The 25,693-nt window shown below is 40.1% G+C and overlaps 2 protein-coding genes across 2 annotated transcripts in view; both read left to right on the top strand.

The window, feature by feature from the left end:
- The window catches only part of MAP2K5 (mitogen-activated protein kinase kinase 5), a 261,312-nt gene that overhangs the window by 199,869 nt on the left and 35,750 nt on the right, over positions 1–25,693 (top strand). The window contains exons 19-21 of the mRNA XM_061157999.1: positions 232–264; positions 19,176–19,237; positions 22,206–22,251. Coding sequence (XP_061013982.1) covers positions 232–264; positions 19,176–19,237; positions 22,206–22,251 — 141 coding nt within the window. The remainder of the gene's footprint in view (positions 1–231; positions 265–19,175; positions 19,238–22,205; positions 22,252–25,693) is intronic.
- The window catches only part of SKOR1 (SKI family transcriptional corepressor 1), an 88,028-nt gene continuing 62,580 nt past the window's right edge, over positions 246–25,693 (top strand). The window contains exons 1-3 of the mRNA XM_061157998.1: positions 246–264; positions 19,176–19,237; positions 22,206–22,251. The gene's annotated coding sequence lies outside the window, so the exon portion shown is untranslated. The remainder of the gene's footprint in view (positions 265–19,175; positions 19,238–22,205; positions 22,252–25,693) is intronic.

The raw sequence follows: 25,693 nt of genomic DNA, 5'->3' as shown, positions 1-25,693 counted from the left end.
TTAAACTTAGCAAATTGCATTTTGAAGAAAATGCAAACCTTTAACTGCCTGTATTAGATTAGGTACCATTAGAAATAATAGAACATCCTGAGCATCAATGTTTTTATAAGAGTTTGCTGTTGTTGATTAATCTTGCTATATTTTATTGCATTAATGATTTTTTCTTTCCACTCCACTGTAAAGATATTGCATAGAGGCTAATACTTTTTCCTCTCTTCTTTCCCATTGCAGCCTCTCCAGCTTCTGCAGTGCATTGTTGATGAGGTGAGGCATCGTCTTATGTGCTTTCACTCTTAAAGTCATCCCTAATGGTGTGGAAAGCTTATATTTTGTTTCCTAATGAAGCACAGTGCCCGACATCCTCAGAGCAAGTTGTGTTGTGTGGCTCTGAGCTGTGTTACGTGAACTGGCCTTGTCCTGAATCCCGCTCTTCTGATGCCGGCTGAGGATCTCTGCCAAAACAGACTATCCTACAGGCTGGTCCTTGGGGGTATCAGAAGCCCTAAAGACAAAACACGATAATATTAATTTATCCTCTCTCTGGCCAGATGGGGATGGAGCCGGAAATTAAAGTGGTACCATTTTTTTTCTGTAACAGATATTTAAAGTCGTTCAGTAGACAAGGGTCAGAGTTGAACAGCAGAAATAAGCTGGATAAAATTTGTCCTCCTTGCTTTACTTACCCAAAGCATAACAGAGTGACATAAGTGTTGAAAAGCTCTAGGTTAACAATTCAGCTTTAATTCCTAATTAGGCATTCCCCCCACCCCCCGCCTGCCCCCCGCCCCGCCGAACATACTCCTGACTTTTTGTGCTTTTAACTGGTATTTTCACATGTTAAGTCACCCTACCGCTGATCATCCTTATCCATCAAGTTTCACTGTCCCTTTTGCCTTCATGGAGTTAAGCTACCTGAAGTTCATTCTCAGTCAGCTTTTCTACTTTAAACTCTGCCTTTAAATTCCTTTTTTTCTGTAAATTAGCAGTCTTACGGTATACAAGATTCCAATTAAGAAACATTAATGTTTTGTAGAAACAGTTTTTCTGGGCTTGGGCTTGCCTGCTAGCAGTGTTTATTTTTTAAACTTTAATTTTACAATATTTGAAATGCTTGTAGTGAAGGCGATAAATGTTTCAGATAGGAAAGTTTGAAAGAAAAAAATCATAACTCATAATTATTCCTCTCAATTAAACATCTGTATAACCAGTTATGAGATTTGGGAGGAAAAATAAAGATCCTCCTAGGAAAAAAACAAACACATACACATATCACAATAATAGTAAGAATGGGGCTCCAGCATCCTTAATGGCTGCATCAGTCAGTCCATATATCCCATGCAAGCCATAAACCATGTTAGTGCAAAAATGAAGGCATCATCCTGAAACAAATGGAGGCCCCATTATCTCAAATATCAGACAGACCTCCTGGATCTAATAGCTCATCAATGTCTTCTGTCATCTTAGATTCTGAAGGCATCCCATCCCCATAAGAATCCTAATTAAACTGATTTTCGTGAGCTCCCCCTTCAGGATTGCTTAGGAAAGTGTCCCAGGAAACGGCCTACCCAGTCAAGTTCACAGCCTGCCACATTTCCTGGGCTCTACTGTTCTTGGTCTGCCAGACTCTTGGGCAGCAGAATATTCAGGTACAGATATCTTCTCCAATGATACGGGTATTGCTGGAGAGCTCACTTGAAGATTTTCTGGATCAAATGGATATTTGTATTCCTTATTTAAAGTAGCCATGATTGCTATTAAATGTAAAATATTTTACTTGTTTGAGTTGGGTAAAATCTTGAGACTTTTGAAATCATCATAGGGAGATTTTCTAAGAAGAAAAGGTCTATGTGATGAAGGATAATAGCTTATAACTTAAATAGTGTGTTTTTCTTTATAGCGCTTCTTCCTCAGTTGAGAGAAAACTGTAACTTAGACATCTATTCCCATTTCATCTAAAAACATCGGTATCTTTTTTATGGAGGCTTGGGAAATTCACATAGATCTTTAAAACAAACATAAGTTGATCTTGGAACCAGCTGATGGTTGGTAATAAGAGTATTAGAAATGAGTTGGCCAGATGACCTCCTTAGGCAAGGTGCATCATGGCTTCTAAGAAAGGAAGGGTTGGTGGGATCCTTTAATAACTGTGCTTGTCCCATGTTTGTCAGATTTCTCATTGCTGTAAAACAGTGTCTCTCAAAGGGTATGGGCAGTTCAAGGACTAACTACATCAGGATTATCTAAGACAGTTGTTTAAAATGCAGACTCTTGGACCTAGATCACTGAATTCTACTTTCTAGGAATGGAGTCCAGGAATCTACATTTTCCTAGCTTCCCAAGTAATTTTGCACAATAAAGTTTGAGAACCTCTTCTATTAATATAATGGCTAAGTCTGCCCTTGTAGATCCCAGAGGACAGTTACCTATCTATCTTCATTTACATCTGGCATTTAGGGCTTTTATTTCTGAGTCAGTATAACCAGCCAGGATTTGAACCATCTTACTCCTTGGGCATGGGATATACCCCATTATGAAACGGCTCTCCAATGAGCCTATACTGCTTCTCTTAGGAAAAAGTTAACAATCAAAAAGGACCACCCTCAAAGGAATCTAATTCAGATAAGATGGATATATTTGGAGTCATGTACAAAATAGCTAATAAACAAAGCCCAGTGTAACATACTTTATTTATTATTATGTGAATATGCCTTGACCTCCTAGCGTGGCCTCGCAAAGAATGAAGAAGTAGTAAAACAACATCATGTGGATAGGAGGTGGTGCTAGAGTGGCCAGGGGTGAACCTCTCAGGAGGTGGAATTGTGGGACAAAGCCAGAGTTAGCCATTTTAGATCCAGATAGAAGACACCAAAAGTTAAACCAGAGGAGTAAGAGCCATGAACATGAAATTTGAACCACAGAATAGAAACTGGAAGCGTAGCCAAAGAACCGGGCAGGGGGGTGGGGGTGGAGTTTATCCAGCTTGGACCTGGCTGACTCAGCATGTGAGTGCTGTCTTAGAGTCACCATATTTGCCTCAGAGTTGCTTCTCTCAAGAGAACTTCTTACTGTAAAACTCATAACCGGGTCCACTCCAAGTCCTTGAATGCCTGAATTGTAAAGTCCTTCGGTTTGTTGTCAGTCATGTATGTCTATGTGTGCCATGATGCCTTGGCCATCTGATGTCTTTGGGAAATAAGGTGGCCCTTACTGTCAAGATAACTGATAACTGCTTTGAGCTCTGACATCAATGAGAAAATTTGCATTTTTAGAAAGAATGTTTCTAAAATGTATTTGCTTTTGGCACCCTATTGATAAAGTGTGGTGAATATCATTTTTCACTGATATAAAGGTTTCATTGTATCATAACCTTTTTTTGATGACTGAAGTCCATGTTTTGAACACAGCACTGAACTAAACTTTGATGTATTGATGTCCTATAGGGTTATAGAATTATGGGGATCTTGCCTTTCTCTTTTAGTGAATTTCTGAGCCATTTTGCCTGTGTTATTTTGCTTTGGCACTCAGCAATATACTTGGGCTTTTTGAGGTGTATAGAACCATTTGTTCCCAGACTAAATGGCCCTACAAGGGTGTGCTGTTCTGCTTCATGCTTTTCTTGTGTTCTCTCTTGTGATCACCTCTGTTTTCTGTGGTCAGTCTTCATTCTTGTCAGTGACTACTTGTTAACCCGGTGATCTGATCATCTTGTCTTCAGTCTTTACACTCCTCACAGTGACTGATAGCAAAACTGAAAGGTATCAAATGAAATTGGATACCCAAGTGCTATGTGTAAGGTCAAACACACTCATCTGAGAAGAGCAAATAAGACTGATGAAGTAAAATGAGTGGACTTGTGTTCATTCATTTCAGCAGATAGTTCTCAAAAGTGCCCATTGTATACTAGCCCAAGTTGACCAAGCCATGCTCAGGACAGCCTCCAAGACCAGAGAGAATTGGGCTTCTGGGCAAGGCTCCCAGGGCAACTGCAAATTAGGTGAGTCAGGGTAGAAAGGCAGAGGCACAGTCGCAGATCCTGGGCCAATGCAGTGTACTGGGGCCCAGGAGGCTATGTGGCTATCCAGAGCTCTCCGTAGTGCGTGGGCTCCCAGTTTGACTGGCAACAAAGGACTGGCCACACTGGTGATGGTAGATGGGAACAGAGAGGTGATAGCTGAGTCACTGAAACCCAGGGCTGGCTGGAGCCAGCCAGGAAATCAATGAATTGAGGTGCTGGAAACTGCAAAGACTGAAGTGGGGACTTCCCCCTTGAGCCTACCCAGCCACGGAGTTGGAAAAAATAATGGTACAGAAATGAATAATTATGCTTCATTATAGGGTGCACACTACACAACCGAGAAATAGGAGAGTTTGTTCTACCAGAAGAGTATGTGTTCTGGGGGTAGGTTAGGAGAGGGCCTTGAGGAGATGTGGCATTTAAGCTAGGTCTTACAGCATGAATAGAAGTTCACAAGGTCAGAAAAGGAGAAAACTAAATGTCAAACAGAAGGGCTTGAAACTGTCTTGCAAATCATTTTTGAGTTCCCAGATGTATTTCAGAATGTTCAGGATATCTAAAATATGATAGCCAGAAAAAAAATGGATTATTACTCTGAGTGTATATATATGTTTCAAGCATATTATAGCTAAAAATAAATTTCTCTCTAACATCTGTAGGTGCTCAGCAGGACAGTTAACAAATTTCTGATATATACTTCTGTTTACTTATTCCTTTTACAAGGAAAAAGGAAAAAGTGAATTGCTGTAAGTCATGTTTTATACCTGATCAGAAGTATCTTCTACATGATAGGTTATAAAAGCAACACACAAAAATCAGTTGTGAGACTTCTCTGCTGGTCCAATGGTTAAGAATCCGCCTGCCAGTGCAGGGGACATGGGTTCAATCCCTGGTCCAGTAAGATTCCACATGCCACAGGACATCTAAGCGCACGTGCCACAGATACAGAGCCTCATGACACGTAGAGCACATGCTCTGCAACAGGAGAGACCGCCACGAGGAGAAGCCTAGAGGGCAGCCCCCGCTCGCCGCCACCAGAAAAATCAGTTGTGATTCTTCATATTAGTAACCGGAAATGAATGACTCAAAAGTGAAGTTAAGAAAACAATTCAAGTTAGTTAGCGTCAAAAATAATCAAATAGTTATGAATAAATTTAACAGAAGTAGAAAACTTCTACATTGAAAATTACAAAACATCTTTGAAAGAGTTAAAAGACTTAAACAGAAAAACATCCCAGATTCATGGAATGGAAGACTTAGCCCTGTTAAGATGGCAGTACCTCCCAGCTGGTCTACAGATTCAGTATAATCCCAGTGGATGCTTGTAGAAATGAATGAGTTGATCCCAGAATTTATATGGAAATGCAGAGGAGTCAGAGTATCCAAAGCAATCTTAGGGGGAGAAAAAACAAAGAGAATTCAAACTTCCTGACTTTGAAACATATTACAAGATACAGTAGTCAAGATAAGGGTGGTTCTGGCATAAGAATCAATGTGTGGAATATCCTGTCCAGCTGAAAAGGACTGCTAAGTACAGATCATCATAGAGAAACTTATTTCTGTTTTCTGTTTTGTTTGACACTTGTATTGAGATATAATTTATATAACATAAAATCCGTTCTTATAAAGTATACAGCTCCGTTCCAGAACATTTTCATCACTTCATCAAGAAGCCCAGAACCTGTTAATAGTAACCTAGTTCCTCCCTCTCCTCCAGTTCCTGGCAACCACTAACTAATGTACTTTCCTTCTCTATGGATCTCCCTGTTGTGGACATTTCATATAAATTGGACATGTAATATCTGGCATTTTGTGTTTGGTTTCTTTCATTTAGCATAATATTTCCAAGGTACATCCATGTTGAGGTATTTATCAGTATTTATGGTCAGATAATATTCCATTGTATGGATGTACCACATTTTTGTCTATCTTTCATCAGTTGATTAACATTTGGACTGTTTCCACTTTTTGACTATTAGGAATAATGTTGCTGTGAACATTTGTGAACAAGTTTATATGTGGATGTATGTTTTTAAATCTCTTGGTTATATATACCCAGTAGTGGAATTTCTGGGTCACGTGAAAATTCTGTGTTTAGCTTTTTTTTTTTTTTTCCATTTTAACAACGCTTATTGTTTAATATTATCCAAGTAGTACATGTTTAGAAAACCATAGGCAAGTAAAGTACAGGAAAATGCCAGCATCACCTATCCAGTGATGGGCCCAATTACACTCTTTTTGTACATCCTTTATACCTTTGTTTTGTCTTATATATGTATTAACATTGTATTTAACTTTTTGATGAACTTCCAAACTGCATTTTACAGCAACTGTACCATATTACATTCTCATCAGCAGTTTATGAGGGTTCAGATTTCTCCATGTTCTTGTCAACACTTGTTATTTTCAGTTTTTTGTTTTTTTTTTTTGGTAGTCATTCTGGTGGATATGAAGTAGTCTCTCATTGTGGTTTTGATTTGCATTTCCATTATGATTTAATGATATTGAGCATATTTTCATGTGTTTATTAGTTGTTTGAATATCTTCTCTTCACTTCTATTCAAGTGCATTTTCTCTTCTTAAATTGTTTTTTATTTTTAAATTACTAGTTTTGAGTTGTTAGAGTTCTTTTTGTATTCTGGATACTAGATTCTAAATTTTTTATCCCATTCTATGGATTGTTTTTTCACTTTCTTGATGGTGTCCTTTGACACATGAAAGTTAAAATATATATATACATATATATATATATATATATATATATATATATATATATATATATATATATATATATATATATTTTTTTTTTTCCTTAAACTTTGAAGCCTTTCTGGTTTGATCACAGGTTAGGAAGCTTAGGTCTCCACACTGTCCCCATCCCACCTCTGGCAACCACATAAAAGTCCTTAGAGTTCCTTAGATGACAGTTTGAAAACCACTAATTATAGCCCAAACAATCATTCTGTAAACCTGTATTAATCCCAAAGTTAGGTACAGTGGATAGGGAATTAGTTAAGATACAATTGCCAGTAGGTTCTGCTTTAGTTAGGGGGACAGGCTCGTAAACAATCATATATGAGTTCAATTGAGTTCAGTCTCTCAGTCATGTCCGGCTCTTTGCGACCTCATGGGCTGCAGCCCGCCAGGCTTTCCTGCCATCACCAACTTTAAACTGCAGGTGGTATAAGTGGTATGACTTGATGAGCTCTCAGAGGAGCACAGTGACTGCTGTTTTACCTACTGACATAAATGAGCATGTATGATAAGGCATTTAATGATGTTTGCAGCCTATAAATTCTAGACTCTTCTGTCCATGGGATTTTCCTGGCAAGAATCCTGGAGTGGGTTGCCATTTCCTCTTCCAGGGGATCCTCCTGACCAGGGATCGAACCCAAGTCTCCAGCGTCTCCTGCATCGCCAGGCAGATTCTTTATCACTGAGCCACCTGGGAAGCCCCTCATAAATTCCACATATACCCAAAGTGTAGACAAGGCGCAGGGGATACACAGAGAAGAGAGCTCGTAATGAAGCAGGTGATAATATACCAGAGGGCTCTACAGAGAAGGGAAGCCCAAGGGCCAGTAGGAGTTGGCCTCAGAGATGCTTGAGGCCCATACGGAGTTCAGTATGGCTGCACTGCTTGGCAAGGTATTAAAACAGATGAAGCAACAGCCAGGTTTAGAAAAATCTTTAAACATTGTACCCAAAAGCATTTGCTGAAATGAAAGAGGAGGAGGTGAAAGGGTTTTAAGCAGAGAATCAACAGAACCAGATTTGTGTTTTAGAAAAGTCACTCTGACAGGCTTGCGGAAAGTGAATTGGGAATGACAGGAATTTACTGTGCTTATAGTCTTGATCAGAAAGTATGCAGACTTTTCATTGGGACAGCCTTAGCATGTTTGAAGGGTGTTTAGGAAATAGAATAAACTGAATTTGGTGAGTAATTGCACGTAGGGGAGAGTGGGAAGATGGAATCAGAGAAGAAGCATTTGGCATGGGCAGTCAAGCCCGCACTGAGATGGGGCACACACACACACATAAGGAGGAGATAATTAGCATTCTGTTCATAGGACAGCACCACGCACCTCGTTCAAGACTCAATTCCAGGCTTACCTGGAGGCTCAGTAGTAGAGAATCCACCTGCCAATGCAGGAGACACGGGTTCAGTCCTGATCCAGGAAGATCCCACATGCCACAGCTACTGAGCCTGTGCCTAGAGCCCACGAGCCACAGCTCCTGAAACCCACATGGCCGGGAGCCCATGCTCTACCGCAAGAGAGGCCACTGCAATGAGAGGTCCACGCACCACACTTAGAGAGTAGTCCCCGCTCTCTGCAACTGGAGAAAAACCCACACAGCATCGAAGACCCAACACAGTCAAAAATAAATAAAATTATGTTTTGAAAAACTATATCAATTCCTGTTTCAGACTCAATTATAATAAATACATCAGCTAAAGTTTTAAGTTCCCAGGGTTTTTTTTTTCCCCTGTCTTCCTAGTACTGTATCTATTCATAACTATTTGTTGAATGAAATTTATGCATAACTATAAAAAGTTACTACTGTTTTTTAAGACTTAAGAAAACCAAATCCAAAAAGTAATAGTGTATGATGAGGAGATACTTAGCTAATAAATACAGTCCTTTATCAAAACTCACAAGTCTGGCCTTAACCTTTTTGATTTACCAGCCGTTCCACCGTGTTCCCCAGTGTCACATTGCTTTCCAACTACACTCAGTTTTACAGATGAGGAAACTGAGGGCCAAAGGACACAGCTGTTTTTACTACACTGTGACTGCCCTTGATAGAAGCAAAAAGCGACAGCTGAACATTCTGGCATCAAAGGGAGAGATTATTTTTCAAAACTGTAAAAGAAGACAACTTAGAAAGCATTGCAGACATGCCCCCAGGGCAGAAGTATATTACAACACAGTTCAGTTTCACTGTCTATAAGAATGACTCCATGCCTGTAAAAAAGAATTGAATTCTCTTCTGCATATTCTGTTTAAGTTGGCAGGGAGGAGATAGACTCCTTTTAGAAAGATTTATGTATACAAAAGGATTGACTATTAAAACCACTGTTGCCTTTTAAAAATTCCTTCACGGAGAATCCCCCCTCCTCAGGTTGACTGAGGGCTGGTTAACTGAGAAGTTGCTGGGGTATGCACGTAGCAGGTGCTTTCTGGGAGTCCGGGTAGGGGTGTGGATGTGTGAACAAGGCTGTCTAATAATACCTCCTTGGAGTTCAAAAAGTGGTATTAACCAGCTCCAGAGGGAATAATATCCATTCATTTTTTTGCCCGAGGGCCTTCATCATAATTCTGATTTCTGAAGTTAGCCAATAGTAAAAGGAATATCCCCACCCCTCCTGCTTCCAGCATCTTAGGATGGCCTGTTGCTTTCACAGCACGTAAATTGCAGGTAGTTTAAAGTGAGACAAGATTCGATGGCCTGAGCTGTCTGACGACCCATGCCTGCCTGGAGCTTCCCACCACAGTGGCTGACACTCTAACCACTGGCTTAAATGGGTATTGATAATGTGGGATTTCATGTTATTTGTAACTTGTACAACTTAATGACTGGGAGGCATTAGAAACTTGGTAAGTTGATACAAGTAGATACATAATAGTTGTGTCGTCCTGCAGTATTGTTAACTAGATCTCTGTCTCAGAATGTCGGGAATGTATAATTGGGATCCTGAAAACCAATATTCCTCTTTTATGTAAGGCAATCTTTTGAAATCTAATACTTATTTTGAAAAGTCCAGTATGTTTAAATTAATGTAGTTTGAGTGGTTTGAAGATTGAAAATAGGTTAGCATTAAGGCCATGATTCCTTTAGTAATTACTTTTTCTTTTGGTAATAACTATTTCTTTAGAAATGACATTAACATTCTACCAAAACACAGCAGTAATCCAAAAGTTAATGTTCTGTTCATTTATAATTATATTTAATTCATATTTATGAGTTGTTGGGAGGAAGGAGAAAGAAGGAAGGAAATTTTTTAAATGTAACAGAAGAAGGAAATTAAAAACAGAAATTTTCCTGATAGTCTGAAGAATATATAGTCGTTTAAAGTGGGAAAAAATAATTTTTTAAATACAGCTATATAAAATCAGATTTTATTAGCTACTGCTGAAAAAAATATATATTTTTATTATTTCTTAGTGGCACTGAATGAATTCAGTGGATAGATTTTTTCCGTTTCTTCTTTTTTACTAATCAAAATATTAGCATAAACATCCTTATGATCTTGATCTTGGTAATAAGTCAGTTAGATTAGTGTGTTTTTTTGAAACAGGGAAAATTCTGCATCTTCAGACAGTCATTGAACAAGTAGCTTTGTGTTGTTTTCTTTGAATTGTCCACGAAGCCTGATGTATTATTAATGAATTAATTTCTTGGTGGTGAAGGCTCGTGAATAGCTTCTGTGAATGGGCAGTTGCCTGGTGGGGCCGGTTTTGGCTGCTGTCATTTACCATGTGTTGCTCTATTGTGAAGTCTTATCCAGCCGTAGGACAGTGCTCGTTTAATCCACCATGATGGGACCTATACACCCTGAGCCCACGTTGGATGCCAGGGTCAGTTATGCAGCAGCTCGGGCTGGGGCCCTGCTCTGCCTCACTGCCGAGTCGCTGTAATCATTTTGCCTGCCGTTAATTTTCCCTAAACCAGAGAAAACATGTCTGTGAGCTGTACAAATGTTCTCAAAAGAGAGTCCAAACTGGTCGGCTGGGGTGTTGCCTCCATTCCAGAACCGAGGCAGCATTCCAGGGAGTGTTAAGCTCCTTCCTTCCTCCTGGAAATGGAAGCGTCTGGGCCCATGAGATCCCTGATGTTCTGAGGTCCAGAGTAGCAGATGGCATTATGATTTTCCAAATCCTGATGAACGTTCTAACTGAACTTGTTCATTTCACAGTATGTAGTTCTGTTTTTTTCACTTCCTCTCCCTTCCTCCCTCCCTGTTCCTCTCTTTGTTCCTCGCATACTGGCTAATTTTAAACTGATTCAGTATCTCCTTTAGCCAGCTTTCAGTCCCCTTGTGTCTGTGTTTATTGTATGGAACCAGGTATGGCACAATTTGATATATAATTCCCAACCTGCGACTCGCAGCTGACATCACCTTTGAATTGGTTTATAAAAATGTATAAGCAAATACGACTGACACTCCTACACCGTGAAGCCACTGGAAGTTCTGTTCTCTCCTGTATCTGTAGCTGGCAGTGTAGGTGGCAAACAGCAGTAATTATTTTAACTAACAGTTGAGTGAACATTCAGGAGGACACTCAGTGTGGCAATGGGGACTTTGGATTTTCAGACTCAGTTCCCTGAGTCTATCTGGATAGCGTTATGGCTTGTTGATTTTTCAGGACACGGACCTGCCAGGTTCTTGCCCTTGAACAGTATGTGGATGTAGTTCAGCTGTTTCAATGTTAACCCTTTACCAATGAAAAAAGGAATAATTCCTTTCATTTAGGAACATGTTAAGGGCTCTTTTTCACTCCTGGATTTTCCTCTTGCATTTTTGTTTAATATAGTTTGTGATCTACCTTTAAGATTGCTTTTAATCAGCACTTCTACACAGAGAACCTGGTGAAATGGTAGTGTGTATATTAACATTATAATTTAGGTCCTGGATCAAACATGTGTAAGCTGGACTTTTCCTGAGGAAAAAAAAACTAACCTTACCAGTGTATGAAATTCAAACACTATATAGGGACTAGGTAAAACCACAGGTAGGAATTGCTGAATAATTACCTTTAGACCAGCCTGAGCAGGAGGCTTCCCACGAGGGTGAGCTCATTTAATGGTTCCTAAAACTCAATCTCGTGGATGTCAATGGTCATGCTTGATTATTTGCACCAGTGTTTTATGAAAAAGCAATAGAAATGCATTGGGAGACTACAGAGAGAGTGGTAGGGAACAATAATGGATTTTACTTTTGTAAATGAAATCCCTTTGGTATGAGACAAGCATTTTTTTTCTGCTCTGCCTAAGCCATTGAAAAGGAAGACATAACGTGAATGTCGGTGTATCTGTGTGTATATGTGTGTGTTTACCATTCAGATAGGCTCCTCTAAATAATACTGTGAACTAGAGTTTATGACCAACAAGAGACCTAAAATAAAAAGAGAAAAAAAGATGTTCATTGACTTTGGAAAAGAAGCAATTGCAAATATGGTTTTAAGAGATTAATCCACTTCAAGTTTTCCACCTACCTATTTTCAAGGAATTTTATGAAACACCAAGATCTTTGCCATATGTTTAGAAAATATCTGAGTAAATGTAAGTCTTTTAAATGACAAAAAAAAGGGGGGGGGGTTAGTTTTGACATAAATGACAAAGTTTATCTTCTGTTTTATCCCAGTACTGAAGAACTGCCAAAACATTTAGGAGAAAATGGGGAGGAGAGTGGGGACTGCATAATCTCAAATTTCAGAGATTCCTTTAGAACTGTTCATTTATATTTTGTGTTTTTTATAAGCTGTCTGGTCGTGATGTTCTCTTGGCTAGTAGCTGGTTCTCCTATGATTTAACAGTTTGCGGGTAAGGTGGATGTTTCAGTGGTGAAGAGTCTAGCCTTTTGCCCCTGGTTCCAGGTCCACCTGAGACCAGTTAAATGAGCTGATGCTGTCAGCCAGGACCCAGTGGATAGAACTTCACACCCAAATGCCCACACGTGTAATTCGTCACTTCTGGCAACCCAGAGCATGGGGTGACCCGGCGTGGAAATTGAATCATCTTTCACTTTCTCTGCTCAAGTCTTGATGTGGAGTGAGATGAGTAAGACAAGGGCTCCGTGGTCTCCAGCTGAAGAGGGTCAGAGGCTTCCTTTTCTGATGACGTCCATCTGCAAGCCTTCCTAAATGCAAAACCTCTTTCTCACCCCAGCGCTATCCCTCATCGCATCCTGCAGATGAGATCAGTTCTATCTGATTGTGAAATCAAAAAAAGACTTTAGGGTCAAAACACTTATTGTTCCCTGACAAAGTGGCCACATTTTTAAGTAAACTAAGTGTTCTGAACAAGCATTGATTGAATTTGTACAAGCCTGGTGTGGAATTCTGATTTACTAATATATTAACCAGGCTGAATTACTCTCTGACTGAACACTTGTCTATCCATTTTCCGCCTCTCTCTCTCTGATGAGATGTGACTGCCTTTCCCTCCCTGGCTACAGTCTGTTATAGCAGAAACTTGCAGATGTGAACATTGAGAACCTTCAAAATATTTAAAACTGAGCTAATTTCCCAGAATCTACCATTGGATTACACTTCACATGGGTAGATTTTTGGTTTGGAGATGACTTCTGTGGAGATTTTTTAAAATATATTTATGTATTTGGCTGTGCTGAGCCTTAGGTGTAGCATGTGAGATCTAGTTCCCTGACCAGGGATGGAACCTGTACCCCTTGCATTGGGAATGCAGAATCTTGGCCACTGGACTACCAGGGAAGTCCCCTATGGAGATCTTTAAAGGCAAGGATCTGGTTCTTTTGTTTTTGTGTGTGTATCTTCCCCACACCCCACCCCCGCCCAGGCAAACAAGGTTTCCTCCCCAGTCAAGAGCAGATTTGCCCTGTGGATTCTGCCAGTTGTCTCACAAAGATACCACTTTAAGGCAGTGAACAGGGGAGGATCAAAAAACAACTTGAGATCTGATAAAGCAAAATGTTGTACACAGTCTGACATGAAGCCATTGGAATCACAGGCAACCTTACACCCCGGCATTGTGGACAGACACGGAGCAAGCTAGGAGAGCTGTGCCAATTAGTATGAACGCCAGTGTGCAGGGCCAAAGATTGTTGAGCCAGGCCAAAGGAACATGAGGCTTGAGTTTAAAAATATAGTTTTAAAATGTCAGAGCATAGCTCTCAGTTCTGGTCAGACCACAGGTGACTGTCTGATGTTAATTACCTGTTGGCTTGATGGCTTGACACCAAGAAGTCTATAAATAGGCTGTTAAAAAGGATGGCCATGTTTCGCTTAATTTGTCTGGTTTAATCTAATCACAGCACAGCTGACCTCAGAATTCACCAGTGCGGCCAACACCTTGAGATTCTTGAGAATTTGTCCTTCTGTCTTCTTTACGTTTTACTCCCAGTAAGTGTATAATCTTAGCTTGAAGGAATGTCTCTTTTGCACACAGGAAGGGAACGTAACAGAGATTAAGATGTTCAAGGTCCCTTCACCCCTAGGTGCTTCTCTGGCAGTGAGGATGGAAGAAAGTAGGAGACCAAAGATGGAATATTCCAGCCCTCCAGACTCTCCTAGTTTCTTCCCCATCATTCTTAGCAGTGCACATCTTATCCCTCTGAACAACGTGAATTCTTCCAGGATGTGGATTAAGTATCAGTCATCTTGCAGTGTCCACCCAAGCACCTTGATATGGTAGAGGGTCAAGAAAATTGTTGAATGAGTGAAGCAATAAATAAATAATGAATGGTTGTATCATTTTTACACAATATTTTGTGTCTCTGCCTATCAGTGTCTGAATTTACCACCACATCATTGTCAGATTCCATTGTCATCTTTTATTATGAATTAAAGGCAAAAATTAAATCCTCAGGTACATTTTTAAAGCAAAGATGCCTCAACCTTTTTTCCAGTTGAATAGTTATACCAGGCTTCTCCATTATTCAAAACAGAACTCTACTAAAAACCTGGACCTCAATGAGTTAAAAAAAAAACAAAAACTCCTTACCTTTTAACTTTTAAACTTTCTATTTTGACATTATTTTAGAGTCACATGCAGTTATAAGAAATACTTTAAAGACATCCTGTGTATCCTTAACCCAGTTTCCCCCAGTGGCAACAGTTTGTAAGTACAGTACAGTATCACAACCAGGAAATTGACACTGATATAATCTACTGAGTTTGTTCAGATTCTGCCAGTTTTACATGCACTAGTGTGTGTGTGTGTGTGCACTAGCACGTGTGTAAACATAAATGACACAGATCCTTTAAAGCCAAGAAACATCATGATTTAAAAAAAAACTATGCCTTTGAAATAATGATTTCCTTTTTAAGTAAGTCATTTCAAAAGTGTTTTTCTCATTTGTATTGTCTCTGTTTGGAGTGTCCAACTTACCTGCCTGTTCTTGAGGTAACAAAGTAGTTTTTTGGCATACTTACTCTGCAGCTGAACTGGCAGCAGCTGTGGTTGGAGTTGGACCTCCTCCCCGCCCCCTCCTCATCACAGGTCCACACGCATACACACACACGCTCACACACACACGCTCACACACACACGCTTTGATTTTCTGCTGCTTACCTTTCTTTATGCTTGAGTACCTTGCTGACAAGTGCTAATAACAAAATACCCAGAGAGAGTCCAGCTGAAGTTAGCATACATTAAACATTCTGAACGTGTCCTTTTGCTCATAGATTGTGCATAATTAATAATTAAACAGTTTCTGTTGTAATGGGTTGACCTTCCTGAACCGTTCATTATTCACAAGGCAAAGGCATCACTCAAACTTTCTTCCCGTTGTCCTTCACTGTTCCCTAGCTTGCCGCCTGCTTGTGCTCCAGTTGTTCAGCACGAGGGGCTGACCAGGTAGTTCATGAAACCTCTGAGACTTGAAGGCTGTCTTCTGTGATGACCAGAATTGCTTACTGAAATGGCCCTGGCGGTTTTTATACAACAGTTGCCTGTTCTGTAACAAGATCCGGCTTGTGTCCCTTTAAGCAGAACACGAAAGTTGGTTGGGGACCAGAATCTCAGGTCACGACTTGTGTTAAGGTTGTGTCCACTGTTTTTGTTCCTTACCTCCGTGCTTAGAAGTTCAACAGAGAAGTGTCCCGCAGAAGCCCTCCCAGTGAGGTGTGGCCCCTAAGCTCCTAAAGACAGTGACTTCTGTTAACAATTTAAGAGTCTTTCCGCCAGTGCTGAGCTGTTGGTGTAACTGCTTCTCTAATTTGTGTTTACATTTTTAGAATGTATTTTTTTCTTCCTTTTGCCTGAACCCATGTTTCACAGAGAAGATTTTTGATAAGTAGCAGCAAAGGGAGCAGGACTTTAGAGATCCTCTGAACCCTTGGGCATGGTTCTCTCTTGCTCTGACTCCAAGGTGAATGACTCCTTTCCCTCCCGGGGGGCCACGGAGACACCAGAGCAGCTTTCTTGTGAGCCTCCCCGTCCCCTTTGCACAGATTGGAATTAGATAACAAAATAGACAGGTTCTTGGAGATTCTTTTTTTTACATCCTGATGTAAACTAACTTCTAATTTTACTTGTTTTAAGCTTGTTTTTAAACAAGAAAAGTATACCTGAAAAATTCTTCAGCGTGGTGACCGCTATCAAGTGTGTTTGTTCCTTTGGGATGTTCACAGCCTGTATGCTTTTGTGGATTTGGAGGGGGCTCTCCGAGGACTCCCTGCCTCCATGTTTTCATGTAGCATTCTTGACACCCACCCACCCGTGCACTAGTCAGTTTTCTGTATCTCAGAAAATTCTCCTCTGAGATACACAAGAGACATGGATTTTAAAATGAAAAGAAGTATCTGGCATTATGCATGTGAGATTAGAATTTCCCCTGCATCTTTGATGACGGATTCTTTCCAGGCACCACTGCGATGAAAATCCACTCGGTGGTTCTGCAAAGTCGACTTGTGCTGGCATTTTCACAAGTGAAATAAATTATTCATGGGCACCACCCAGTGTTCCTTAGTTTTATATTATGAGGAAGTTAACAGGCTACAATATCAGGTCTTAAATAAAATTAACTACCCATGCACGGATGTCACAGTTCCCTCATTTTGTTTCTCATCCATGTTAAAATGACATCTTCATCAAGTTGCCTATAGTTCATCAATTTACTCTTGGTATCGTACTTTGAAATGAGGCACACATCAGCATCACGTTTTGCACCAGGGTCTTTGTAGAAAACCTGTCTAGAATTTTAACCATCTCAGTAAATATTCAGCCCCGTTAAGACACTAGGCTTTTACTTTCCTAAACATTCATCTTAAAGCAACTGCTACTCAGATACTTCCAGTACTACCATGTCCCAAAAAATTTCAGAAAGGAATGACTAGAAAAAATTAACTACCTGGTCAGAGTCCATAATTTTTGTACCTCAGACTTTGAAATATCTTTTTACTAATAGTGTTTGAGGCAGTAAAATGTCATTTCTTGAACTGGGCCTTGTAGAATCTCGCAGGTTGGTGATATATATCGCTTTCCTAAAACAGACTGGGCTGAAATTGATATCATGTTTTATTTTTGCTCTTCAAACTGATAGGACTTCCGTGACCATTTTATAGTTCCTTTATCGAGGACTTGTCATGTTACTATGTGCCTTGTTTCTTTTGAGCAGACTATTTCTTCAGCCCCCCATTTTTCATGTCCTCTCTATGTAATGCCTGCATGTAATCCCGTGAACTTGGCAAGATTTTATTTCGCTCCCATTTTCCTTTGTTTTTTCTTTTCCTCTTGGAAGCCTGTCTCTACTGATGAGAATTTTAACTTTATGATTACTGACCTGCCTCTCCTCTGGATGAACAGAATCAATTCAAAGAGGACAGATATGCAAAAACTAAGAAACATTTGATTCACATTCCTTTTTTTTTTTTAAACCTCTTTGGGATTTTTTTTTTTTTGGGGGGGGGGGCTGCTTTGACCTCCTCAGTTTCTTTTGATTTAATTGTATTTTCCACCAGTTCCCAATTGTTTGAATTGGAAACAAAGCCTTAATAAGAGTTCTAGTTAATTTTCTGTCTTGTAATTACCGATCTCATTTTTCTGATAATTGGCCACAGCAATTATATGTATATTTACTAATCACAGAGGAGGCTGTGCAATTGTATCTATCTGCCACCATTGATAATGACACACATATTGCAGAGGTGCTTTTATCATCTTCTTTTTTCCACTACATCAAAGCTATTTCCTCTCGTTCTCAATAATGAATACATGCATGCATTTGACACAGTTGTGTGCTAGAGAAATTGTTTGGCTCCCACCAAATGCTGCATGCTCTGAGCTTCTTGCCTGCAGCGCTAGAAGGTTGTATGTAATGATATATTGCTCATCCAAATGGCCAAAGCACTCCAAAGCACAGTGAGATTAAAATAAGTCATTCCTTTGTTAATTTAAATAGGTGCATGTATCATACTTTGCAGGGCACTTTGTGTGGGGATGTCAGGGAGGAAAAAAGCCGCCGAAAGGTATTTTTAATAGCAAATGAGAATGGATGAGAATGGAGTCATTTGCAGCTGCCTACTTTATGTGGCTCTCTTGTTCCAACTGTAGGTCTAATGAGATGACTGTTAAAGTACTCTGCAGTGTAATTTCATTACATCCTGAGCTGTTACACTATAAACACAGTGGCGCGCTCTGTCATTCTTGGAAAAACTCCTAAATTCTTAAAGCCTTCCTTTGCGAATGGTAATGGGGTTTGCTCCCTGTGTTACATGGCGATTGTGGTTTGTTGCTGTGGTGGTTTCCTGCTGCCTTGAGTGGCTCCCATCCCCACACTAGTTCTGCCAGTGGTCAAGGTGGGCGTCCTTAATTCACTGGCTTTCTCCTGTGATGAGTTTGCCTAGACTGGCAAATAGACTGAAATTCTTTTTTAGTAAACAGCTCTTCCCCTTTCAAAGCTTTTCTATTAAAATGAAAGGAAAAAAAAAAAAAAAAACCCAACTCTGACCCACATGATTCAGTTAAAGGCAAGCAGTTAAGAGCAACTGAATATACTAATAAATGTAAATAAAAAGGAAAGTGTAAATAAATAGCAAATCCAGTAAAAGAAACAAAGGTCAACAGAAGAATAATTTCACAGCTCTTTGTTAATTACACGACCATTTGTGTGTTACTTAAATAATCATTAATTTCTCATTTACACTTTCGTACCTTCTTTCCTACCCCGTGGCTATCATTGTCCTTTTTTCACCTCCCTTCCCTCTTTGCTCTCCTGTTTCTCACCATTATACAATGTGTGTGGCTTTAAATTTGGCATTTTTACATAAATGTGAAAGAGAGTATAGACAGTTTTTTTTTTTTTTAATTGGATGATGCCTTATTTTCCTTCCCACATGCTGGTGAAACCTTGTTATGTGGTCATCTTTATTTGCTTCTTTGGGATGGGGGCTGGAGGGTATAAAGAAAGAGAAGGAATTGCTGTGACTTTTGATGACTTGTTTTTCCTCCGTCCCAGGATTCGCCCGTCCTTCCAGTTGGAGAGTTCTCCGAGCCGTTTGTACACTTCATCACTCAGTGGTGAGCCTGTTTGCAAACATGCCATGCCCTCAATGTAAATGATACATGCCATTAACTCGGCGGCTCCGTGAGACCTTATGGCTCTCCCTGCTTCCTTTCGGAGACGGGAGGGACTTCGGGGCCTTGGGCAGATGGGGCAGCAAGCTGAAGGAATTGTTTAAATTATGTAAACGTTATTTACACACAGGGTCATAAACGTACTTTAGAGGCTTTTTCCTGTTTTAATAAACTTCTGAGAATCAGGCTACTTCTTTGAGCACAGATACTGTTGCTATCCAGTTGTTTTGTTTTTTTTTAAGAAATACACAATTTTGTAGCCCTTGTTGCACAGACATGTGAAGCTTATTTTTATTAATGGGACCTCAAGCTACCCATAAAAATGCCTGTCACTTAGTGGAAGCAGAATAGTTTATTAATTCATCGGATTTTCGGTAAATAACTTTTATCTTTGGTTATATTTTAGACAAAATACTGGTGTCCCATTTCAATGAATTTTGATGTTAGAGAGGCTATGAAAACGTGGTTCCATTAGGCCCACTTTAACCTTTGTAAGAACTGAAAGCCACAGGATTTAGATCAAAGGGGCCACAGAATCTCTCAGAGTCTCTAGGCAAACCCTTGTCATTTTACATCTGAGGAAACAAGTATAAGGGTTCTTTTCCAGCCATCTGCCTTTTTCTTCCCCATAGAATGAAGTTTTCTTTTATCACCCTTTCACATCATCCACCTCTCCCCTACTGGGACACACCCGTGTGGCCCTGGAAGCCCCAGTTCCCTCACTGCCATCCTCCTGCCTGCTCCCTCACCCCGACATGGAGAGAGGGAGAGGGAGAAGGAAATTGGGAGCATAGAAATGACCGCCCCCAAAGCAGAAGACACAACTGATCGGAAGCTGTTCTGCACATTCTGGAACTCCTTCCCAACTGCCTTTGCTCCTCTTTCCCTCCTTCCCAAGGCCCTCATTTCATCACCCCTTCAGAATCACGTCCACTAGTGGAGAATGAGCCCTTGGTTCCTGTGGGGGCACAAACAGTGCACTCAGGAGTCCTTGCTAACCCGGAAAGGCTGTACGCTCTCCCCTCCCCCCACCCCATGAGCCATCTGATGATGCTCAGTGAAACCAAGAAATATTCCTTAATATAAATGTCAAGCTTTATCACCTTTTTGACTAAGTGTAATATGTTACCTCTTAATAAAAATGTCTTATGTAGTTTATATTCCATAGGAAAAATATGTGGGGAAGAGATTTTTAACCCCTAACTTCTAAAATTTTTATTAGCACTATTTCTGTTTATTTAAAATACTTATATAATATTCCATAGCTTGTAAAAACTACTTTCATTCTGCAAACATTTTATTTCCAAAATGTGCCATGTTGTTAAAAGCATGCATATTGGTTAAACACTAGAATCCTAAGCTCATTAATACTAGAACCATTATCTAGAAATACATATTAGTCTCTCTTTATATCCTTTATGCGGAATTCCTAGTAACGGAAGCACACGATGGGAATGTCCCATTTTGAAATGTAACACTTTGGAAAGCAAACTGTGCAATTCCTGAGCTGCCTGGAGCACTGGGTTTGGGCATCACCTACCTGCTCACCGATGTTGGGTTTGTGCCCTGACCACCCTGCTTATCTCGCTGTGTGGTCTGGGACCAACCTGGGGGTGGAGCCCATTCTGAGCAGATAGGGCCTTGCCTGCCTTCTGTCCAAAGAAAATTGATCAGCTGTTATATTAAAGTTTTGTGGAGACAGAGGGAGGGATAACCTGTGTTGAAATTTCCACAGATGTCAAGCCAAAACAGAAATGATAGTGGGTAATAGCCTTGTTTTCCCAAGAGATACAGCTACTTTGGAATGTCAGATTAGGAGTGTTACCAAATCCACTGGTGAGACAGCTTGAATTACTTGTTAATGGATGCAGTATTTGAGTGGTGCATATGGTTATTTATTGGGAAGGCAAATGTCCTCGATGTCATTAACAGTTTGTAACTACGGTTCTTATTTACCAAATGATCATTAGATCTCTACTTTAAAAAAAAAATGCTGTCAGCAAATGCAGAGATTGTATGTTTTTGTTTTTGTTTTTTCTTGCTTGTTTGAGGTTGCCGCATATGAAGAAAGAGTATCTATGATTTTCCAGGTAGCAGCAGAAGCAGCAATCTCTTTCCATGACTTCATCCCACAGATACTCTGAGTTTAGTATAAATTGGCCATCAGTAGGTAGCTTACCCATGGTTACTTCAGTCCCATGAGTGGGTGCTTCGTCACCTAACTAAGTACATGCTGCAGCTACTAATTATACCTGTTGTATGTCAGACAAAATATTTTGCAAGAGGAATGTGATTCTTTAAGCAAACTTAACTTCCCCACAGCTGTTTAATGAATTATCAACTTGCAGAGCAGCCAAAATAAATGAAAGACAAGATAATGTAATAACCCATTTATAATTTTGTAGCATTATCTAGATGTCTGACCTCTTTTATGTATGACTTGTTATTCCGAGTAGTAATGAAGGAATGAGATGTTTTCTCATTTAACCTGATTGTCACATTTCTTTTCTTATTGTCTTATCCCAGTTACCAAAAAAGAAGTATATGATTCCCTAAATTTATTTGAAATGAATTGATAACCAAGTCAGGAAGAGAACATTGCTGCTTTTTTTCATAATTCATTCAAAAGTAAAATTAGGATAAATTTAAATTGATTATTTATCTATATTACAAGAATAACTCCAAAACAAAACAAACAAAAAAAACTTTGTATTTTTGATTCATGAGCTTCCCCCCAAACCTGATTATTTGAAGGCCAAAATAAACGAAAGAGAACACATGCTAATGCTTTGGCCAAGAATTGAACGTGATGAATTTTGAAAACATTCAAATTCCAGAGCAAGTAGCCAGTGGTGGGAATTATTGCACAGATTTATGAGCGACACAGATAATGCAAGTTCTTCTCTTACAGCATGCGAAAACAGCCAAAAGAAAGGCCAGCCCCTGAGGAACTGATGGTAAGTAGATGTTTTTAGTTACAGATTTCAAGTATCCACAGGCTCCAGAAAACCAGTATGATCTACTTCTTTTGGGTGGGTGCTCTTGAAGCTCACATCCTCAGATAGCAGTTTCCACTTCTTAAAAACCCATCACCATTTTGAAGCTTCATGCAGAATCCTTTGCCTTTGCCTCACACTCAAGGGTCACAAGTTAATCTAGGTTACTCCTTGTCCTTATTTGCTATTACAGCCTCTCAGAATTCAGAGGCTTAGTAACAGAAAAGATAGTCAGCATATTAAGTTTTTAGTGCAATCCTAGAGGAAATTCTGAGTGTGCCGTGGCGTCCTCTTGGATTCATGTAGAATGAAATTAGATTGGCTGTAAAAGATCAAGTTAATGTGAATCTTTAGTCTTTCCTTAGAAAGAGGCAACTGTAAGGCTGCAAGTGCTGTGTTCTCAGCTCCAAGGCCGCTTTCTTTGATTACAAATGACAGTTTTTCGTCAAGCGGAGAGGAGCAGAGTCGTTCCCTAACAAAGTCCCAAATGGTCATTTATTTAGTGCAGATTGTTGATTTGACAATGCACAAGCTGTTAGAACAACATTAGCATCGAGCATTGGTAAATAATAATTATAGTCTACTCTTTCTGACGTTTTGCATACCATTCCTTGTCTCTAGATTATTGCAATCAGGACGAATTCTGATCAGTTTTCTTTCACCACTTTAAATAATAAGCATTTTATGATATCAATTCAAAGGTTTTTAGCCTTTGTATTTCATCCTTGTAAATACTCTAAACACTCAAACTTCTGTGTAATACAGTTTTCATCCCCAAATATAATATAGCAGTGTGTTTCCCTTTTACATCGTATGTGCTTTCCAGGAAGGTAGTTTTCTTCTTCATGTTACCCCTGGAGCAAAATCTCAGTTTTCAGGGTAATTTCAAGTTAAAGTTCACCCCTAAAACCCCTGCAATTTATAACTGTGCAGGTTGCATGTCTAGAATAAACTCATATTTTTTTTTCTTTTTTTTTTTTTTTTGATGGGGAGGTCTCTGATGTTTAGGGAATTCATGCAGTTAGTCACATTTGAGGAAACTTGGAACAGGTTCTAGAGATGGAGACCCATTTACCTTGTACATTATCATGCTATGGCTGGATAGCTCAGCTATTAAAACAAAGGAATAGGGTTTCACAAAACAGATATATATTTGTAAATGCATGTTTCAGTGCTGCAGTGAGTTGGCCACTTATAAATAAAACATCTACAGATCGTACATACACTCATAAATGCACCCGGATGCCTGTGTTGGTGGGGAACACCACTCCAGGGTGGCAAGTCGTAAAGACAAGGCTGAAGGGCACGTCCTGTCAGTGCCTTGGAAGCAAGCATGCGTGGCTGGCTGTGTGTGTGTGGAGAGAGACAAGGGAGACATATTCCGATATATCTCTTTACAACTATACACCCTGATGTGTGCTGTCCCACATTTTTAATTAATAAATATCAATAAATCAATAAGATACAATGAAAAATTTAGTCACAGGAAGCACCATCCTATACTTAATTTAACATTATTTCTAGTACTGCTCACAGTTTGATTTGAGTGAGCATATTCCCCTAGGTATAGCGATAGTGAGGCACCCTGCCTTAGTACAGCCTCAGAGAGGGGACAGGAAGCAAAGAAGTGTGTGTGACACTTCTGTGGTCAAGGGGGTTGAGCCCAATATTGGACCCCTAGGGGATAAAGAAAGAAAGAGGGCTGTCCCTGACTTGAGGAACCTGAGTCACATCCTAGGGATCCCCTTAAAGGAACCAGTCTCTCTCTTCCTTCCAGCATATTAATGGCTTTAATTTTTCCTTTTCTCTCTCCGTCTACAACCTATTTGACGGTGCTCCCATCTGGAAGCTGAGAGCATTCTCTGGAATGCATGAACTGTAGGGGCCATTTGTCACTGTGGGTGGGGGCCTGCCTTTCACAGAAAGAGCAGTTTATCTCCCAAGCCCGGTGACTCCAGCCAGCAGGATACCAACATGGTCTGCACAGCTTGGGCCACATCGGCTGTGAAGACTGCAGGATTGTTGAGATTTCCCGATGGGCCTGCATTTTCTTGATCAGAGGGAGAACATCAGAGGTGAAGTTGGATAGAAATATCGAAAGTTACAGACTCATCAAGAAACTCTTACATGAACTTGAGTGTGTCCCTGACAAGTCTCAGCCTTAGTAAATGAGAATATAGGGAGAGGCGTGCCAAATCGCCCACACCTCTGGGCCTGGGCCATGCATGTGGCAAGTGCTCAAGTGGTTTTTGTTGTTTTATTTGGTGGAGTCGCCTTACATACGAGAATACTTGAGTCTTAAAAATCATCATCTTTGCAGTTTTTGACCGTGTCATTCTTAAAAGATGAAATGTAAAACTCAAGTTTAGGCTTTAGAGTGTTAGAATTCATTTAGCCGTTTAGCTATTTAATTCTCTCTGCTTTGCATGGTTATTCCTAAGATGGCTACAATTTTTCTCTTCTAAGTGGAAATGTCTTAAAATTGGACTAAGAAATTCCCCTGATGTTCACATTTAGGGGAGGCCAGCCAGGATCCACAGGAACTGGTACTGTTTTCTGGCACATAGCCCTTAAGCTACATAAAGAATTAACTCAGAATTCTCATCATTGGCATCCACATCATCTTGAGAGATCTCAGAAGCAGGCAGACAACTGAATTTGATAGATACGTACAGACTATCATGTGCAGAGTCCTGTGCTAGACCCGGAAGATAACAGAGTATGCCTTGCACATACAGCGTTGCAGAGGGTAAGGCACCTGTGCAAGTTAACTAGAATAAACCAGCTACTGGAAAAGAATTGCAGAGGTCTGTGGGGATCCTCAGAAATGGGGAAAAGCTATATGGAGAAGGTAGCATTTGAAAAGGGCCTTTGGAGGTTGGATTGAATTTTAATAGAGAGTTTGCACGGAGTCATTCCGGGCAAAGGAAAGGATGGGCAAAGCATGAGTGTGTTGAGTCCCCAGACCTTCTCCGAGCAATGTGAAACCTCCAGTGCTGTCGGAACAGAAATCCCACTGACACTGGCCTGTTGGAGTCACAAAGCCACAAAGGTTCGGTTCAGATGGGCAATGTATTCACCACATGCTGGGTGATCCGTTAAGAAATCCCACTTCCAGTAGAAGGAACCCTAGGATCCAGGTCTGAAAACTCTAACTTGACATAGAAGCGGCACAGCCACCCATCAGTACCTTTTTTCTTGAGTCATTCTCCTGAGTGGACTCCTGCTCACTTACAGGCAAGTCCTTCATCCTTGGGGAAGAGCTTCCCTCTCCTCGAGTTATGTCATGAATAACTCTTCAAGTTATCGTTTAAAGCTAGTTATTGCTGACTTTAAGCAAAGGAAAACCAGCCGCGCAGGCAGCGAGGAACATTCAGACACATAGGAACCCCCACACACATAC

The sequence above is a fragment of the Dama dama genome, chromosome 12, assembly GCF_033118175.1.
Source record: "Dama dama isolate Ldn47 chromosome 12, ASM3311817v1, whole genome shotgun sequence".
Lineage (NCBI taxonomy): Eukaryota > Metazoa > Chordata > Mammalia > Artiodactyla > Cervidae > Dama > Dama dama.
The sequence above is the reverse complement of the archived record's forward strand: the minus strand, read 5'-3'. Positions and strand labels throughout refer to the sequence as shown.